An 18,458-nucleotide genomic window follows, 5' to 3' on the forward strand; every position below is an offset into this window, starting at 1 on the left:
GGAGGCAGAATCATTGACAGAGACAGAGCCAGTGGGACATGCGTCTCCCTAGTGCAGTGACTTCTGCCACAGGCACTGATGGACCGGACAGAGCGAATGAGCAGACACACGCACACGTGGGTCATTCCTATCCTGACCATTGCGAAGCGCTAAACAATTACCTAAGTGAGCAATGCCTTGGGGAATAATTTCAATGCAACAGTGGAATGTATTTCGGTTCTTATATGCCTGTTTTCCTGTCCATGTTGAGGACTTCCCGGGAAGCTGTCAAGGCCCGTGGGACTCATGAATTTTCATTAGCTTCAAGCAAATATAGGAAACTCATTGAAGAGGAAGCTTCCACCTCAAGACAATGTGCTCTAACCTTAGAACGCAGGCAAAGGTCATAAACGGAAACGCCTACCAACACCAGGTGACCATCTGAAGTGTCCCAGCGTTTCCTGTTCCAGCCCATTCAAATCCTTGAGTGAGTCTAGAACAGGCATGCAGAGGCCTGTGCCAAAAAAATGGCAGACACAGGATGCCAGTCTAGGAGATATTTCAGGGCAGTTGCCGATTTCCTACTCCTACTTGTAGAAGAACTTCGGTTCAACTCCTGTAGAAGGGTGGGTTTGGAGCAGGCCTGCCTGCTGAGAGGTCGGTGAGGATTTAAAGAGCAATGAAACACTCCCTGAAGACAAGTTCCTCGCCTGTGCACTTTTATTGTCTTTCTTCCTCCTGGAATGTACGGGACACCAAGGCAGAGATGAGTGTCTGTCTGGTGTTTTCCGGGCACGTGACCTTGCCGAACGCACAGTCTGCTCTTCATAAGCTGCTGTGGGGAGCGTGGTCAGGATTGCGTGTTCCTATACACCCAGGTGCAAACACACATGATTTCTTTTCAATGCCAGTATTGGTCTTGGCATCTTTTCTCTTTTGCAGCTTATATCTGATGGATGGTATTGAAAAAATCAGGTGCACCTTATACTTGACACAAGCTCCGCTTTATCCACATACAGGGGGTCCTTTGGGAAATGCCTGGTCATCTTAGCATGCTTACTACAGAGTCTGCTCTTTTTAGACTGATGTGTCTAAATACCAATAAAAGAAGTGAGATGTTTTTGTGCAATTCATTCATTCATCAGTCAGTAATCACACACTTCCTGGGTTATCAAATCTGCCTCAGGCCCTGTGCAAGGGACCAGAAAGGAAACTGTGAGCCCACAGTCCCTGCCCTCACTGGGGATCCTGATCATGGAAGATACTTCTATTGGGCCTTCTCTGCATCCGGAACCCTTATAAGCATTTTGCATATATTAATTCACGTATTCCTTCCAACCACTGTGCACATTGGGTTCCTATCATTATCCATATCTTGTAAATAAGGAAATAGAGGGACATAGAATAACATGCCTTCACACCAAGGATGTCTGACCCCACAGCGCACACTTTCAAGCACTGCCACAGATTCAGTTCACATAGTGTGCAAAGGGAGTGCCCAGCGCATCCGGGAGCGCTGTGTGGACGTGGAAGCTACACACTGAGTCCGGCCTTTCATGGCCCAGAGAGGAGAGGCTGTTTGGAAAGCACCAAGGCCATCTGCAGGGAGCACTCCTCCCTGCCGCCTATGAATTCCTTGGCACCCTCACATTACAGAGTGCGGGATGTTGAGAGTTCAGCTATCTCCCTGGTTGGTATGTAGTCTCTCTGGCCAATCAATGTGTAAATTTCTGGAATTTTTCATGTGAGTGGCTGTGGGAAGCTTTTATCGTTTAAGACAAGAACAGTGCACATTATTACTGCTGTGATGAGTTACGCCGTTACCACCTGACAGATGGAGGCTGAGTGCCCCACCTCTGTCCTTAATCATTCTCTATCGGTGCTCGGTGTGACTGAATCAATTGTATACATTACGGCAGCAGAATTTATTACAGAGGACAAATATATATATAATTGCTTGTGGGGATGCACTTTTAGTTATAAATACACAAATTAAGTTGATGTATGATTCTCTATGGACAAAACCTTTGTATGATATCCTTGGAAGGCCCTATGGAAGACAATTCTTTATTCTGTACAACTGAACGTAGAATGCTCTGTTTCCCTATTTTCTCAACATGTTTGTCATGATCTAAATCTGCCAATGCAATATGGAATAAACAAGTATTATGCATACACTCTGAGTGACTCAAGTATAGTTGTGAGCCCTTGTTTCTCTGTTATAATATATTCCTTACACTCCATGAAAAACTCTCCTCATTTCTCCAGGGTGCATTGCCTGAATAGGCAACAATATAAAAAGGGGGGAAACTGGAATGAGGGACCCATTTACAAGAAGTCAACTGAAGGTCCCATGAGGTGTTGCTTAAATGAAGAGCTGATACTAATTAATGGTCTTTCAGGATCTAAGAGGAATAATTCAAATGGGAATGGTTGTCTGATGACACATTGGGGTCATGAAAGGAAATATATCTTCCACTAGAAACAGGGAGGAACCGAGGAATTTCTTGTCTTTTCTTACTGCTCTTAGAGGCATGATTTGTATCCTAGAAATCCTCAGCAACAGGACGTTTCCGCGAGGAGAGATGCACCGGCACACCTCCTGCTGGCTCCTGGGCAGCGTGGGTCCTGCTGGGCTGCTTTGTGTAACCTGACGTGGGGATGTGTTCAGACAGGACGGATCAAAGCGCCCGTGAGCCCACTATGAGAATTCAAAGGCAGGAAAAGCTTCAGATGATCTGGAAAGTGTCTTGGTGTAAAGCTTCCCAGTGTTTTAATTTCTCATAGCGTTTTACCTTTGGGGGCTTTGCAGAATTGAACTTTGGTTGAAGTTAAGTGCTCAGCTGGGTGCTGGCTTCTATCAGTTTTGTTTTTTTTTTCCTCTAATGAATGCACGATCAGAAATTGGATTATCTTACTTGGGTTTTCTTACCTATTTGTGTAAGCCGCTCAAATCTTTTCCCTGGAACAAATTCGCTGAGCCTCTTCCTGCTTCTTGGGAGTGGGGGGTGGGGGGAGCAGGGATGCCCTTAACCACTAGATAAATCCAGCTACTTAAGTGAAAGACCACAGCTGGATGGCTGCTCCAAGCAATATTATGAAAGAGGGTTAAGACAAGAAATATAGAGCCTTATTAAAATTTCAAGGGCGATGGAGACAGGCAAGATATAATGAATGGTATTGGAGTTTGTCCAGGTCAGTGGTGTTAAAACTCACTCAAGGAAACAGATAAATCCGAGGCCCTGGCCTTTGTTTAACCTCCCAACCAAAAAATGATTCTTCTTTGCCAAAACTTTTGATGCTATTCTAGAATATCTGTTTAATAGGTGACTAAGAAGGAATGCTTCTTTCAGCTTAATCACCTTGGGCTCCACAGAACCCAGGTGGTAAGTAGAAAACTAGACAATTTTTTATCTTTATTTGCCTTTTTTTAAATGTATTAAATCATTGAAGCAAATTGTATATTAAAACACTTACATCACAAAATGAGATATTCACTTATGCAAGAATATCCCTCATGACAAAAAAGTGCTAGATAATGAAACCTTAATTCTATTTGGGGTGCATAGTTACAGAAAAGTTTGATCGTCATCATCTAGGTAACATCTTTATGTTAAAATAAAATCATGTTAGATTGAATAAGAAGAGACGTAAAATTTCACTATTGGACAAAATTCACCCATCAATCTTCTGTCTTATGAAACTTATTCTAAGCTTCCATCCCAGATTTAATTGATAGTATTCTTAACTTCTAATAAAATATTCTATAAATATGGAAAACAAAATCCCCATCACACTTGCCTTTTAACGTATATACTAATTGAATATAAAAAAACATTTTTAAGGATCTTGTAAACATCATCTTCACTGTTAATAAAATAGAATTTCATTAAACACATTTGTAACTGCATGGCTGCTACCACAAGGATGTTAATCTTCAGTTGGTTTCTATATATTAATATATTCTTAAAATTGAAAAGAATCAAAGACGCTCAATCAGGATACCACTCAATTCAGGATCTCATCTCTCCCGTCCACGAACCACGTAGAACCTTGCCTCTTCACGAGGATGATTGCTTTATTTGCAGATAATTTAATTATTTGGAAGTCACTCCATTTATTAAAATGAATGTTGTTTTTGTTACTATCTACACTGATTTTGATTGCCTTCTTCAAAAGAAAATAGCATATGTTTAATCACTGTCTTGACCTGGGTATTTGGTACATAAGTGTGTTCTCTTTATCACACACTTACTGGGCTATAAATATTTGGCATGTGCACTTTCCTGCTTGTATGTTATACTTCAATAAAATGTTTACAAGGAAAAAAAAGGGGGAACAGGGATCACCAAATCGGCATCACTATGGTTTTTCAATGGAAGGTAAACTACCACTTCAAGAAGGATGCTTTTAAAGAAAACCCACTGAAGAAGACAATGAACATGTACCTTTAGTGGTATAGGGCTTGCGGCTCTTAGCAGGTGTTTCCCTCAGACTTCCCTGGTGGGGTCAGACACCATGAGAGGAGTCAGAAACAAGCCTGAATTGTACACAGCTGCATCTCAGTGGCATCAAAAGTGACTCTTTTGTCAGGAAGAGTTGCAGAGAGTTTTGGATCGGAAAATCCTTCCCAGGAAATTCTAGTGAATTTTTAAAGAAGATTATAATTGCGAAAGAGAGGGAGAAATGAGGAAGAAGAAGGAAGTTGAGAATACATTGGGCTGATCTAGATGGATAAAACAGCTCTTAACTGCCTGGAAAAAAATTCAAATAATAAACATATCTTGATCGAAACTGTATCACATTTGAATAAAAATTGTCTTTTTTGTGGAGAAGTCTCCATTTTCTTTGGCTGGATTTTAAAAATCTCCAACAATTGGCTAGCACCTGCATCATTGAGGTATACCTGGGAAGCTTTGAAATTTCACATGTGCCAAATAAAGCCTACGTAGGCCCAGCCTCATTTTATTTTATTATTTTTTTCTTTTAATTTACACACTGTGGGAAATAAATACCAGGGAAGTGAAAATGAAAAAACAAAACAAAACAACAACAACCAAAAAACATTGTCACATGTCAACAAAACCTTGTAGCTCTCCCTTCAGAAGCAAACTCAGCAAGGGCAGCACTCCTAAAACACCCCACTGGTAAAGTTATATTTGTCTCCTACCAATGAAATAAAAATACTCACTTGACTCAAAGACAATGCCAGAGGGTATCCAGGCAGAGGCTGGATGGACAACCTTGCCTTATGCTGCGAAGTGCTTTATTGTGCCAATGACTATATCCCATTCTCAATAATAACTCCTATAGATTTGGAAAAACCCCATCAAAAAAGAAATCATGAAATCATTTTAAAAAAAAGTTCCTAGAAATGTATCTGTCCTTATTGTTGTTTTGTGGTGGGCAGTTTTGTTTTCATTTCTTTGTTGGCTTTAGTTTGGTTTTGTATTTTGGGACTCATGGAGGTAGAAAATAAAGATTTTTCTTTGAGATGTGTTTTGTTTGAAAATCATTTTAGTTATCTAAATGGAAAAGTTAAGGGAAGTTCACAAAATAAAAATGTTGATGTCATAAAGATCTATATACATTTAAAGTTGAGAGAGGACGTGATATTTCCCAGACAGTCCATGGACGTCAGAAAGAGAAGACGTCCATCTCTAACATTTAGAGATGAAGAAATAGAGAAAAAGAGTTTTTATATGTGTATTAAATATCTGCTCAAGTTACTTTGGATCTAGACTCTCAAACTTGAAATTGTAATTAGGGGAGAAAAAAATGCATCTGTAAGAACAATGAGCCTAAAACATAAAGTCAGCAAACGAACGAGTTCTATGGAAAACATCTCTTGAGTAGGAGCTATTGACTGTCTCATATGCCTTCAGCAATCTTTGGCACTATGACTCCTGTTTGGATGTAGGTGAAGTGATAGGGTTTAATTTTTCAGGATAAAGGAACCCTTCATTTTTAGCAACACTGTATGTGCAGGAGATGAACCTGAGAATGGGAACCCCTGTGCGCAGTCAGGTCGCCAGGTGGCTCCCATCGGGGTGTGTGTTGTGAAGAGCCCACGATTTCTGCCTGAGGTTTGCAGACAGGGCTTCACAGGCTCCCTGCTGCCCTCCTCAGTCTTCCGAGCAGAGAACAGATGGGGAAAACAGCATAAAGCCCAGCCCCAGGGGCCACAGCGATCCTTCCAGAATCCCACAAGGGTGCAGCTTTTCAGCTGGCGTATGAATGCTCAGTGAGAGAATGCTCAGATGGAAAGCTGGACTTGGCTTACCAGGTAGTTGAGAAAGTTGTTAAAGGTATTATCACAACCATATTGTGATAAACAGAAACAAACTGTGAGCATGAAAAACATTAGCCAGTAGTTTCCAATGTAGTTGTGTGGTTGAAACAGGACGCTTTAAGGGTAAGCACACAGGTCATGAGATCCTTTCTTAAGTTTTAGAAGAAACATGTTTGCTTGTGTTAAAAAAAGAAAAAGAAAATAAAAGTTAACTTATCAAGTTGTTTGTGTTCTTATAATGTCTACTGAGTTCTCTCTGGCATGAACAGCACTCTTTGCTAATGGCACTCTGGCAGAAGCTCCTCTTTGCTAATGGTTCTGACTGTACCTTCATGGCTTCCCTGTGGCAGATATATTATCTTATTTTTATGCATCTTTTTCCTCATGCTCTTTTGGTTTTTGGGGGAATAGAACATGTATTTTCATCTTTCTATCTCAAGTACTGAGCCCAGTGCCCCACACTGGACAGCTACGACATCATAGTAAGAAGCAGCCAACATTCCTTCCAGCAGCGGTCAAGGATGGTCGTACAAAACACAGATAACTGACTGATTTTGGAATGAACTGAACGGTGTTATTCAGCGCCAGACTTTCTCCAATTACAGATTTTTTTTGAAGCTTCCCATTATAGTTATAAAATATGTGGATTGCAGTCAATTGTACAGACCTTGATATCAAGTGTTTAAATACCATTCTTCCGTAGCATGGCAACAACGAGCACAAGATTGTTGTAACAGCACATGAGGATAATTTGCCAAAAATTTTTAAAATGATTTTGGGGCATTAGATAATAGTAATTAATCATTATTGCTCTAGATATGTGAGTTTCCAGATGTCAATTATAATAATTACAATACCTAAATGAATCTTCCGATTTTTCTCAATTATCTCATGACATGAGACTTTTGGTTTCTGAACATAATATCCAAAATGTTCAGGATACAGTTTAAAATCACCTGTCATACCAAGAACCAGTAAAATCACATCTTGAATGAGAAAAGATGAACTGATGTCATCACTGGGTTGAATCAGATGTTGGCATTATCTAACGAGAATTTTTAAGTAACCAGCATAAAGTAATTTAACAAGCAATTACAAATTCTTTTGACATGAAAGAAAACATAGAAAATATCCACAAAAGAATAGATGTTACAAAAAAATATCATACAAGTGAAAAATATATCAGGAGACATAATTACCTGAAAGGGCTCAATTGTAGAGAGAAGAGGAAAGAGGATAGAATCAGTGAATTTAAGGACAGATCAATGGAATGTATCCAATTGAATCAACAGAGAGAAAACAGACTGAGAAAAAAAATGCACACAGCCTCAGGACCCTGTGGCAAGGTAACCTGAGTCCCAGAAGGAGAAAGAGAAGGCAGGGCTGAGAGAGTATTAAAGAAAAATTGGATGAAGACTTTCCAAATTTAGCAAGAGTCATTAATCCACAGATTTTAAAAGCTGAATAAAGCCCAAAAAGGAAAAATAAAAACACAACAACAAAAAACAAATAAATTGACACCGAGACACATCATAAATAAACTTCTGAAAACTAACAACTAAGTTGAAGGCATTACCTGTATGGAAACACTAATACAGTGACAACAGATTCTCATTTAAAACCGTGGGGTGCAGAAGGCAGTGAGGTTGAACTTTTCAGATGCTGAAAGCAAAAAACTCTCTATCATAAGTTTTATATTCAGCAAAGCCATCCTTTAGGAAGAATGGGTAATAAATACTTTCTCAGAAAAAGAACCATGCTGACACCCTGATTTCTAACTTCCAAAACTATAGGAAATAAATTTCTTTTGTTTTTTAAAAAAGAAAGAAACTAGAAAAAAAACAAACAAAAGCAAAACACACCCAAACCAAACGAAAAGGGTGTAGTAATGAATAAGAATTAATAGAATGGAAAATGGAAAATGATAGAAAAATCAATAAAATTAAAAGCTGGTTAATCAATGTAATTGATAAACCTGTGAAATAACATGTCAAAAAATAAAAAGAGAGAAGATACAAATCATCAAAATCAGGAATGAAACAGAAGAGACTGCTATGAATCCTGTAGGTGTCAAAGGGATAATAAAACGATGCTATGAGTAACATTATGCTAATAAATTTGACAGAAAAATAAACAAGAATATAGAAGGTGTGATCAACACATTTCCTCAATAAGAATTTCATTGATGTAATAGGATTCTACCCAACAACAAGCAAATACACAATTTTAAGGAAAAAAATGGACCACTCCCTTGAAATACAGGAACTACCAAAACTCACTCAGGGAGAAAAAGGTAATCTGAATAGTTCTATAACCATTACTAAAATTTCATTTGTTATTTAAAATATCCAGAAAATGAAATCTCTAAGTCCAGTTGGTTTCACTAAAAATTTCTTCCCAAATTAAAGAAGAATTAACACTAATTGCATATAACCTCTGAATTAAATGTTGTTTCTATTGTCAGATGACATAATTGTAGAAAATCCTATGGAATTGATAATAAGGAAACTTCTACATCTAATAGATGAGTTCGACAAGGTCTCGGGATACAGCATCAATGCATGAAATCAACCACATGTCTATATACTAACAGCAAATATGTAGAAACTGAAATTAAAAATAAAATACTATTTATAGTCACTCCAAAGTAAATGAAATGTTTGGGTATAAACTTAACAAAATATGCCCAGGGTCTGTATGCTGAAAATTACTCAACAGTAAAAACAAAATGATAATAATAATAATAATAATAATAATTAGAAAATGGACAAAAGACATGGAAAGATATTTGCTGAAGAGGACATATAGATGAAAATTAAGCACATGGTAAAAAATGTGCAACATCATTAGTCACTAGGGAAACACATTAAAACCACAGTGAAATAGCATTATCTATCAGAATGACTAAAATGAGAAATAGCTACAATGTGAAATACTGGTGATAATGCACAAAAAATTGGATCACTCACATATTGCTAGTGGGAATGTTTTCCAGCCACTCTGTTAAACAATTTGGCAGTTTCTTAGAAAAATAAACATATAACTACCATATGATCCCATTTCACTCCTTGGCATTCATCCCAGAGGAATGAATTCTTATAGTCACATAAAAGCCTATACAGAAATGTTTATAGCAGCCTTATTCATAATACTGCCAACCATCCAAATGCTTTTCAATGGGTGAATGGTTTAAACAACCTGTGATATGTACATACCATGGAATACTACTTTGCAATAGAAAGAAACAAGGTATTTATTTATATACACAACCTGAAGGAATCTCCAAGAAATCATGTTGAGTAGAAAAAGAAAACCTATCCCCAAATTGTATGTGGTATATGATTCTACTTATATAACATCCTTTAATTGACAAATTACAGAAAAGGAGAACAGATTAGCACTTGCTAGAGATTAGGGAACTGTTCCACAAGGAGAATGTATCATGGTTGATATCCTGGTAAGATAAATTCATCAAGATGTTACCATTGGGGAAACTAGGTAAGTTCACATGGGCCTCCCTTTTTATCTCTTATAATTGCTTGTGAATCTACTATTATCTTTTTTTTTAAGTTTAATTTTAGAAAGAAAAGAAAAACATATTCAGACATAAAATATGTTTATTTATATATGTGCTACAGTAGGTAGGAGAATAAACTTGGAGAACCTAGCTCTGTAGCCCCAATCTGCCAACTCTAGCTATCATGACAAGTTGAGCAGCTGTTCAGGAAACACATTTGTTTTTCTCTTTACTTTAAATAAAAACAATTTAGATTTGTGTTGGCTGCCATTAAATGTGGTCATATGACTAATTTTGGCCAATGGAATTGCAGTAGAAGAGACAGTCACCACTCTCAGGGCGTGACCCATAAAAACTTAGACACCTTGCTTGGTTATCTTTCCTCTGCAGAGGCTTGCTGCAGAAGAACACGGGGTATGTGAAAGCCACATTGTGGAGATTAAAAAACAAAAACAGAAACAAATAAACTAACAAAAAAAGACCAGTGAGTATGTTACCCTGAATCACCGTTTTTGAGGACAGCTGATCATGATAACTTAATTTTGGAATTCATGTGAATGGAAAAAAAATAATAAACTGTTTCATTATGCTGCAAAGCTTTGGGGCATCTAGGACTTCTTAATTCAGAGTATTATTCTTGTCAGCCCTTTAGAAATTAAATCCAGCACACTTTTCTGGAATATTCCACGATTCCTCTTGTTAGGCTCTGCAGATTCATTGGTCAACCATACTTTTTTATCCAATGAGGCAATATTAGCAATGGCCTCCAACTTTGATAGACTCTCCTCTTTATGACCCTAAACCTGATATTAAAAAATAATTTATAACCCTCCTGCCCTGTTCCAAGAAGGATTTAAAGTAGCTGACAAAAACAAAATGCATACACCAAGATCAAATAATTTAGAAAGAAATTAAACAAGAGACAACTATAAGAAACAGGAAACTTAAATAATCCCGGAGGTGAGGTCAATGCATAAATATGTCCCAGAAAAAGCTCCATGCTCGTAGAATCCAAGCTCACCTATAAAATTTCTAGCAGCCTACAAGATCTGGAAATGCATTGTATTCCAAGATTTATTTCATGCTTTTTATCATTTATCAAGATTTATTTGCATGCATTTTATTAAGGGGGGGAAAAACTGCATGCTAACTAGAAGTTGTTTAGGGAAAATACTTATCCTGATGCTGACACCAAAGAGAACTTTCTCCGCCATGGGACACAGAGGAACACTGAATAAGGAAATAACATCTCCTAACAGCAACCTTACAACAAACACTGCCGTGAATCAAAGACCATTAAACTTCAAACTGAAATATTTTTTAAAAAAGGCATACTTAAGTGTAAGTAGACTTCCTTTTTTTTTTAATTTCTCATATAATCCCTCAGAAATCTCCAGTAATGACTGAAATATTTTCATCAGGTATTAATCCAGGGGTCCCCAAACTTTTTACACAGGGGACCAGTTCACTGTCCCTCAGACTGTTGGAGGGCCAGACTATAAAAAAAACTATGAACAAATCCCTATGCACACTGCACATATCTTATTTTAAACTTTTTTTTTTCAGAGACAGAGAAAGAGTCAGAGAGAGGGATAGACAGGGACAGACAGACAGGAACAGAGAGATGAGAAGCATCAATCATTAGTTTTTTCGTTGCGCATTGCGACACCTTAGTTGTTCATTGATTGTTTTCCCATATGTGCCTTGACCACAGGCCTTCAGCAGACCGAGTAACCCCTTGCTTGAGCCAGAGACCTTGGGTCCAAGCTGGTGAGCTTTTGCTCAAACCAGATGAGCCTGCGCTCAAGCTGGCAACCGCGGGGTCTCGAACTTGAGTCCTCGGCATCCCAGTCTGATGCTCTATCCACTGCACCACCACCTAGTCAGGCTGCACATATCTTATTTTAAAGTAAAAAACAAAACAAAACAGGAACAAATACAATATTTAAAATAAAGAACAAGTAAATTTAAATCAACAAACTGACCAGTATTTCAATGGGAACTATGCTCCTCTCACTGACCACCAATGAAAGAGGTACCCCTTCCAGAAGTGCAGTGGGGGCCGGATAAATGGCCTCAGGGGGCCACATGCAGCCCGTGGGCCATAGTTTGGGGACCCCTGTATCAATCTATTGAGAACAAAATAATGTAGAAACCTGGATTGTAATTCAAACCCCCCTGGTATTTTGGTGACTGTAGGGAAATTGCTACATGTGACCAAATGTGTGGACTATCTCCAAACTTCAGAGAGTTTTCAGGACGAGGAAGCAAACACAGACACAGCTGCTCATTGGAAAATCACCCTGCCCATCTCCTCTGGGTTTTCAAGTGAGAATGCTCCAGAACAATAGAATCCTCTAAATTAAATCGATGATGTAGCTTCAGCTCTCAGAATGTTGAGGAAGATCGCGTGCAACTAGATCATTTTTCTCAGTGTAAGCAAAAATAACTACAACCACTTATTTTAAAAGCATATTTGAATAATAAAATTGAATATCACTATGAAATTTAGTCATATAAAAACTCCCACATTTTCTGTGTTTAAGGTAAAGAATTGGAGTTAAGCTCTCATTCCCAGTACAATGTATAAAAATGTTTTCTCTTTCCTACACCTCTTGTAGAGTTTTCCTTGTGATTTTAAGAATTCTGATGTGTGAAACATGGTGCATTTCATGCCCACAAGGGGGACCCTTTGCACCACAGCAACAGAGTTGATACAGGACAGTGTGTGCTGCTAACATACCATGTGACAAAGGCATGGTATTCCATGATCAATGTGGGAGTCCTGTCCCCTCTGCTGGGCCTCACCTGTGAATCCTGGGCGACAGATGCACACATAGCCGGGAACTCCGGGGTAGCTGAGTGAGACAGGCAGTTGGGCCAGGCGTCCGTGGTGTGGCTCTGAGGACAGTTGCACACACTGCCCCCCGGACTGGCAAGGGTCGCTCACGCACTCGTCGATGTCAGTCTCGCACTGGGCACCCGTGTATCCTTGAGGGATAAAAGTTCAGAATGGCCCTGGCTGGTTGGCCCAGTGGTAGAGCGTCGGCCTGGAGTGCAGAAGTCCCGGGTTCGATTCCCGACCAGGGCACACAGGAGAAGCGCCCATCTGCTTCTCCACCCCTCCCCCTCTCCTTCCTCTCTCTCTCTTCCCCTCCTGCAGCCGAGGCTCCATTGGAGCAAGGATGGCCCAGGTGCTAGGGATGGCTCCTTGGCCTCTGCCCCAGGCGCTGGAGTGGCTCTGGTCGCGACAGAGCAACGCCCTGGATGGGCAGAGCATCGCCCCCTGGTGGGCGTGCTGGGTGGATCCCAGTCGGGCGCATGCGGGAGTCTGTCTGACTGTCTCTCCCCGTTTCCAGCTTCAGAAAAATACAAAAAAAAAAAAAAAAGTTCAGAATGGCTGTTGGGTCAAAGCTCCTCAAGCCGAGAGCGGAGGCTGACTGACCACTGTGCTGGCACCAACCAACAAGACCACATTGCCCTCGGAGGACTGTGGTCAGAGGAGACATCTATGGGAACAGACAGGAAGAGCCATGGAATCGTTTGTATAGACCAATATTCTCATAAAGATTTGATGACTAGGACTTGAAGTAAATGGAACTTCAGGACAACCTGGACTTAACTAAACATTTTAACCAAAGCCTCCAAATCCTTAAATATATCAGTGGTTTGAATTTTCAGCCAGAAAAATGTAAAATATTTTTCAAGAAAATAGCTGAAAAGTCTGTAGTGTCTACATGCCCAACCCTAAATTCTTCCCTTAAAACTCTAAGTTTAGGTAACAAATGACATCCTAACACTCGGGGAGACAAAATAAACAATTACCTATACTTGAATAGATGTAGCTGGGTCATTAGGGAAAAGAAGAGACATAAAGCATGAATGATTTCAACTTTGTAAAAGTAAACGTTAAACATAAAAGAAAGTACCTATCAGAACTAATATTTTTTTGGTTTCACATATACATGTGTACCTCAAAAAATATATATAATATAGATATAAAATATATAATTTATATATTTTTATATAATATACAATTTATATATTTACATACAATATATAACATATATTATACTACATACAGGGTGGAGCAAAAGTAAGTTTACAGTTGTGAGTATGCAAAACACAATTTATTCTTGTATTATTATTTATTATTTTCCATATGAATAACTATAAACCTACTTTTTCCCCTACCTGTGTGTGTTTATATATAATTTTTTTTTTTACTTTAAAATCATTCACTGGCTTCCTTTGCCACACAGAATAAAATTCAAAAGCGTGAACCTTGCCCTGGCCAGTTGGCTCAGTGGTAGAGCGTCGGCCTGGCGTGCAGAAGTCCCGGGTTTGATTCCCAGCCAGGGCACACAGGAGAAGCGCCCATCTGCTTCTCTACCCCTCCCCCTCTCCTTCCTCTCTGTCTCTCTCTTCCCTTCCTGCAGCCAAGGCTCCATTGGAGCAAAGTTGGCCCAGGCGCTGAGGATGGCTCTATGGCCTCTGCCTCAGGAGCTAGAATGGCTCTGGTTGCAACAGAGCAATGCCCCAGATGGGCAGAGCATCGCCCCCTGGTGGGCATGCCGAGTGGATCCCGGTCGGGTGCATGCGGAAGTCTGTCTGGCTGCCTCCCCATTTTCAACTTCAGAAAAATACAAAAAAAAAAAAAAAAAGCGTGAACCTGAAAGGCCCCTTCTGATCTGGTCCCGTTCTCACCTCTGCATTCCTGTCCTAGAAAGCCTTCTAGTCCAGGGCCTTGATAATATTGTTCCCTCTCCCAGAAAACTCCCCTCTGAGACTGTGATTGGCTGCTCTTAGCTTTCAGACTCCATCTTCCATTCTTGTCTCAAAATGACTTTCCCTCATGGACAGCTCTGAATGAGACCCTCTTGTTTACCCTACTGTCCCCCAATTCCTGTCTTTCATTGCTTATAAGAGTGTTTACTGTGTGTTTACTTTTTTTTCCTATTTTTCAGAAGTTAGAAGTGGGGAGGCAGTCAGACAGATTCCCCTATGCACCCGACCGGGATCCACCGGGCATGCCCACCAGGAGGTGATGATCTGCCCATCTGGGGCATTGCTCGGTTGCGTCTTGAGCCATTGTAGCACCTGAGGTGGAGGCCATGGAGCCGTCCTCAGTGCCCAGGCCAACTTTGCTCCAATGGAACCTTGGCTGCAGAAGGGGAAGAGAGAGACAGAGAGGAAGGAGAGGGGGAGGGGTGGAGAAGCAGATGAGTGCTTCTGCTGTGTGCCCTGACCAGGAATTGAACCTGGGACTTCCACTTGCCAGGCTGATGCTCTACCACTGAGCCAACCGGCCAGGGCTGTGTGTTTACTTTTATGTGTAGTTGCCTCTCTCAATAGACTAGGAGCTTTACAAGGCGGGGGCATTGCTTCTCTATTCATCACTCCAATTCTGAGCAAAGGTGACATAGACGACCTTCCATTAATAACTGAATGTGATTTAAGTTGTCTTAACCAACCACTTAGGTTATGATCTTAGTTTAACAAATACACTAGAGAACTGACTATGAATAAGCAGAGAATGAGAATTTGATATGACCGCTCATTTTGTCATTTTAATAAAAACCTGAATGGGGTCATATGTCAAATTATAAATGCAACATAAATTCCATTGCTCACCGGTAGAATACACTGGTGATGTGGGGTCTTTCTCTACTGTCTGAAGAAGAAACTTACAGTTGATAAAGGACACTAAAAGCACATGGGAGATCAAGATCCCACAATTCGTTGTGGTGACCAAGAACCCTCAGGCTCTTCAACTTGAATGTCTACTTTTTAAATACTTTTATTTCATATTTAAAGATCATCAGATAGTCACCAAATAATGGGTTTTACAAACTTTTATAAACAGGTGTTTGTTGCGCAATGGTGGACTTAAAGAAGAAAGATTCAGCTAGTTTCAATTTTCTTCTCATTCTGTCTCAAGACTCCCACATGGGCCAGGTTAAGAAGTCACTTAGAACCTTCATAAATCCTTTTTTTGCTTCATGGTTCATGCATTATCTTATTCATACTGTGAGCATTGGGAAGTTCTGATTTATCGTCTTGCCAGACGTGTCCCCAACATGGGGACCCTGTGGGGATTTTGCTTGCACTTCCCTTTAACCATGTATATAAATAGACCCCTTCAGCCAAGGCTATAGTCAATTGTTTTAACAAGTTTTCCTGTAAAACTCTGTACAGAGGAACAATATGATACTGAATCAAATCCCCAAGGTTATTTTCTTTCTCTTTCTTTCTTTCTTTCTTTCTTTCTTTCTTTCTTTCTTTCTTTCTTTCTTTCTTTCTTTCTTTCTTTCTTTCTTTCTTTCTTTCTTTCACAAATCCAGTCTCTTCTGGGGAACAGGAAAACTTTTTAAGATCAGCCATTTAAGATGGCTGACACTTCTCGTAATTAATTAATTTGGAAGTGAGGACCCTACCCAATTATCACAATGGATTCTTTCCGTTGAGTTCTGTGGCAGTGGTCATGTGGTCCAATGGTATGCTCTCCTTGTCTTAGCTGTGGAGTAGCTTTGTAGGATTAAATCTTCTCTTTATTAAATAACAGTGAGAAGAGGGTACAAAGGCATTCTGAATTTACTCTGTAGGCAAAATCACCATCCATCCAGTGACCCAAGAAAGATGGTCCAAAGCAGACCTGTCCAAAATCTGTGCCTCTTTCTTAATCCCCACAGTGTGTCAATGTTTTAAGTGACCCTGGTGGCTACCCTCTCCCTCATATCCTCTCTTGACCACTGTTGTCTTCTGAACGGGCTTCTCTCTTGTTTAACCGAGTGCAGGACTCCTTCTCTCAACTCCTGGCTCTCAGCTTATTTCTCTCGATCACCTTCCACTCAAGTGCCAGAAAGCAGGCCAGGAGATGTCTTTTAATGAAAAGCCACACCTGATTGGATTGACCCCAATCTTGATGTTTTCTCTCTAACCACAAGAGTATCCTTTCCTTAGATATAAAATGAATGGGGAGAGGAGCTAGCTTATCAGTAAGCTTATCGCCACTAGATTGTAAATAATCATAAGTTTATATCATTTTTTTCCAGTGGACCAAGAAAGAAGAGTGTTGAAATGCTCATTCATTTCTATCAATGAAATCCTATTGAGAATTGGTTAAAAGTAGGTCAAGCAGGTTGTTTGCCAGAATTAACATCAGTATTTATAGGTGGCCTGATGATTCAAGTGTCACAGAGAGTTTTCTACTGATTGTGGTATCACCTCTACATGTGAGTCTAGTTATCTTTTATGTGTAGTTTTTAATTATAGCTTATGTATGTTTAACTTGTATTCATGTTTACATTATAAGTGATTGGGAGAATACTCCAATTCTGGAATACTATTCTACACCCTCTATGGGGACCATCCTAATCATATTGACTAACTCCTTGAACTATAATCCAAGATCCTAAAATTTTAATATTGTCTTCTGGATTTTAATATATTGTAGGTGTCAGAGAAAACATCCTGTAGGAAAAGGAAGCATCTTCTAGTGAATTTTTTTCCCTATGAATGGCTGAAATTGATCCCTCTGCTGATTTTGCCCCCTCTCTCTGTTTCTTCTAGAAGGTTCTAATGCTTGGGTGGCGTAGTAGCCTACTTTAAACAATGCACAATGTAGCAGCAAGTATGTGTGACTACTGAAGAGTACAATTCAGTTAGATAATGATAACTACTAGAGTTGGTTATAAACCTTTACTAGTAAGAATTTTTGCTTTTATTTGCTATAAGCAATTTGTTTCTAATCTAAACAACAACAACAACAAAATGGTGGGAGATATTGTGTCTCTTACCAGGCCAGCAGTGACAGGTATAATTGTCAGCACTGTCCTCACACGTAGCATTATTGAGACAGGGTTCTGACGAGCATAAAGGCATCAAGGTCTCACAGTGAGTTCCCGTGAAGCCACTACCCGTGCAGGTACAGCTATATCTGGAGAATGAAATGAAATTGTCACATCAGCACTCAGTCATATTGAGATCAAATATCTTTATTCTGTCTCCTTACTGGCCCATTGACCCAAGACCTGTAGCCTGTTTTTAATATTTAACTCAAAGACCCTAGAGAGTCATCTCTATCAGCCTGAAAGCATGATGTGTTTTCACATTAATATCTCCTGATCTTTTCAACTATAGCTTTCACGTTTTCCTGCAAAACTTATTTGGAAATTATGATTACTCCCTTCAGTTTCCTCATCCATAAATTTCAGATAATAGTTCCTCTGTCATAAGGTTGTGATAATTAAATGTGCGTATGAAGAATAGACACAAGCAAGCATGAGAAATACTGAATAAATTACTTCTACGGAATACTAAATAAAGTTGTAAATATCTGTGAAGTCAGTAGAGAATGACTTATAGCATCATGTCACTCTTTTATATAGAGGGCCTATTAATAAGGTCCTTTACGAAAAATGAAACAATAAATTATGAAAAAAGCAGAAAGAGCCTTCATTATATGAGTGGTGACTCATGTTCTCTCATTTTTAGATTACAAAAATATTTTAGTTCTGCTATTTGTAATCATTCATTGATTGAGTAGGATTATCTGTCAGACCCATAGACAAATCCCATGGGGAAAGTTAGTGACTTTATCAAGAGGTGGTTTTTGAGAAAGGGTCACCTCAAAGGTTGACTATTGTGGAAACAAGGGCTATTACTTGG

General features: G+C 39.4%; 1 protein-coding gene across 1 annotated transcript in view; it reads right to left on the reverse strand.

Annotated features, from left to right (window-relative positions):
• CRB1 (crumbs cell polarity complex component 1) overlaps positions 1–18,458 on the reverse strand; it is a 59,170-nt gene that overhangs the window by 30,062 nt on the left and 10,650 nt on the right. The window contains exons 4-5 of the mRNA XM_066360133.1: positions 17,588–17,727; positions 12,597–12,779 (exon numbers count right to left, since the gene is read on the reverse strand). Coding sequence (XP_066216230.1) covers positions 12,597–12,779; positions 17,588–17,727 — 323 coding nt within the window. The remainder of the gene's footprint in view (positions 1–12,596; positions 12,780–17,587; positions 17,728–18,458) is intronic.

This window comes from Saccopteryx leptura, chromosome 1 (genome assembly GCF_036850995.1).
Source record: "Saccopteryx leptura isolate mSacLep1 chromosome 1, mSacLep1_pri_phased_curated, whole genome shotgun sequence".
Classification (NCBI taxonomy): domain Eukaryota; kingdom Metazoa; phylum Chordata; class Mammalia; order Chiroptera; family Emballonuridae; genus Saccopteryx; species Saccopteryx leptura.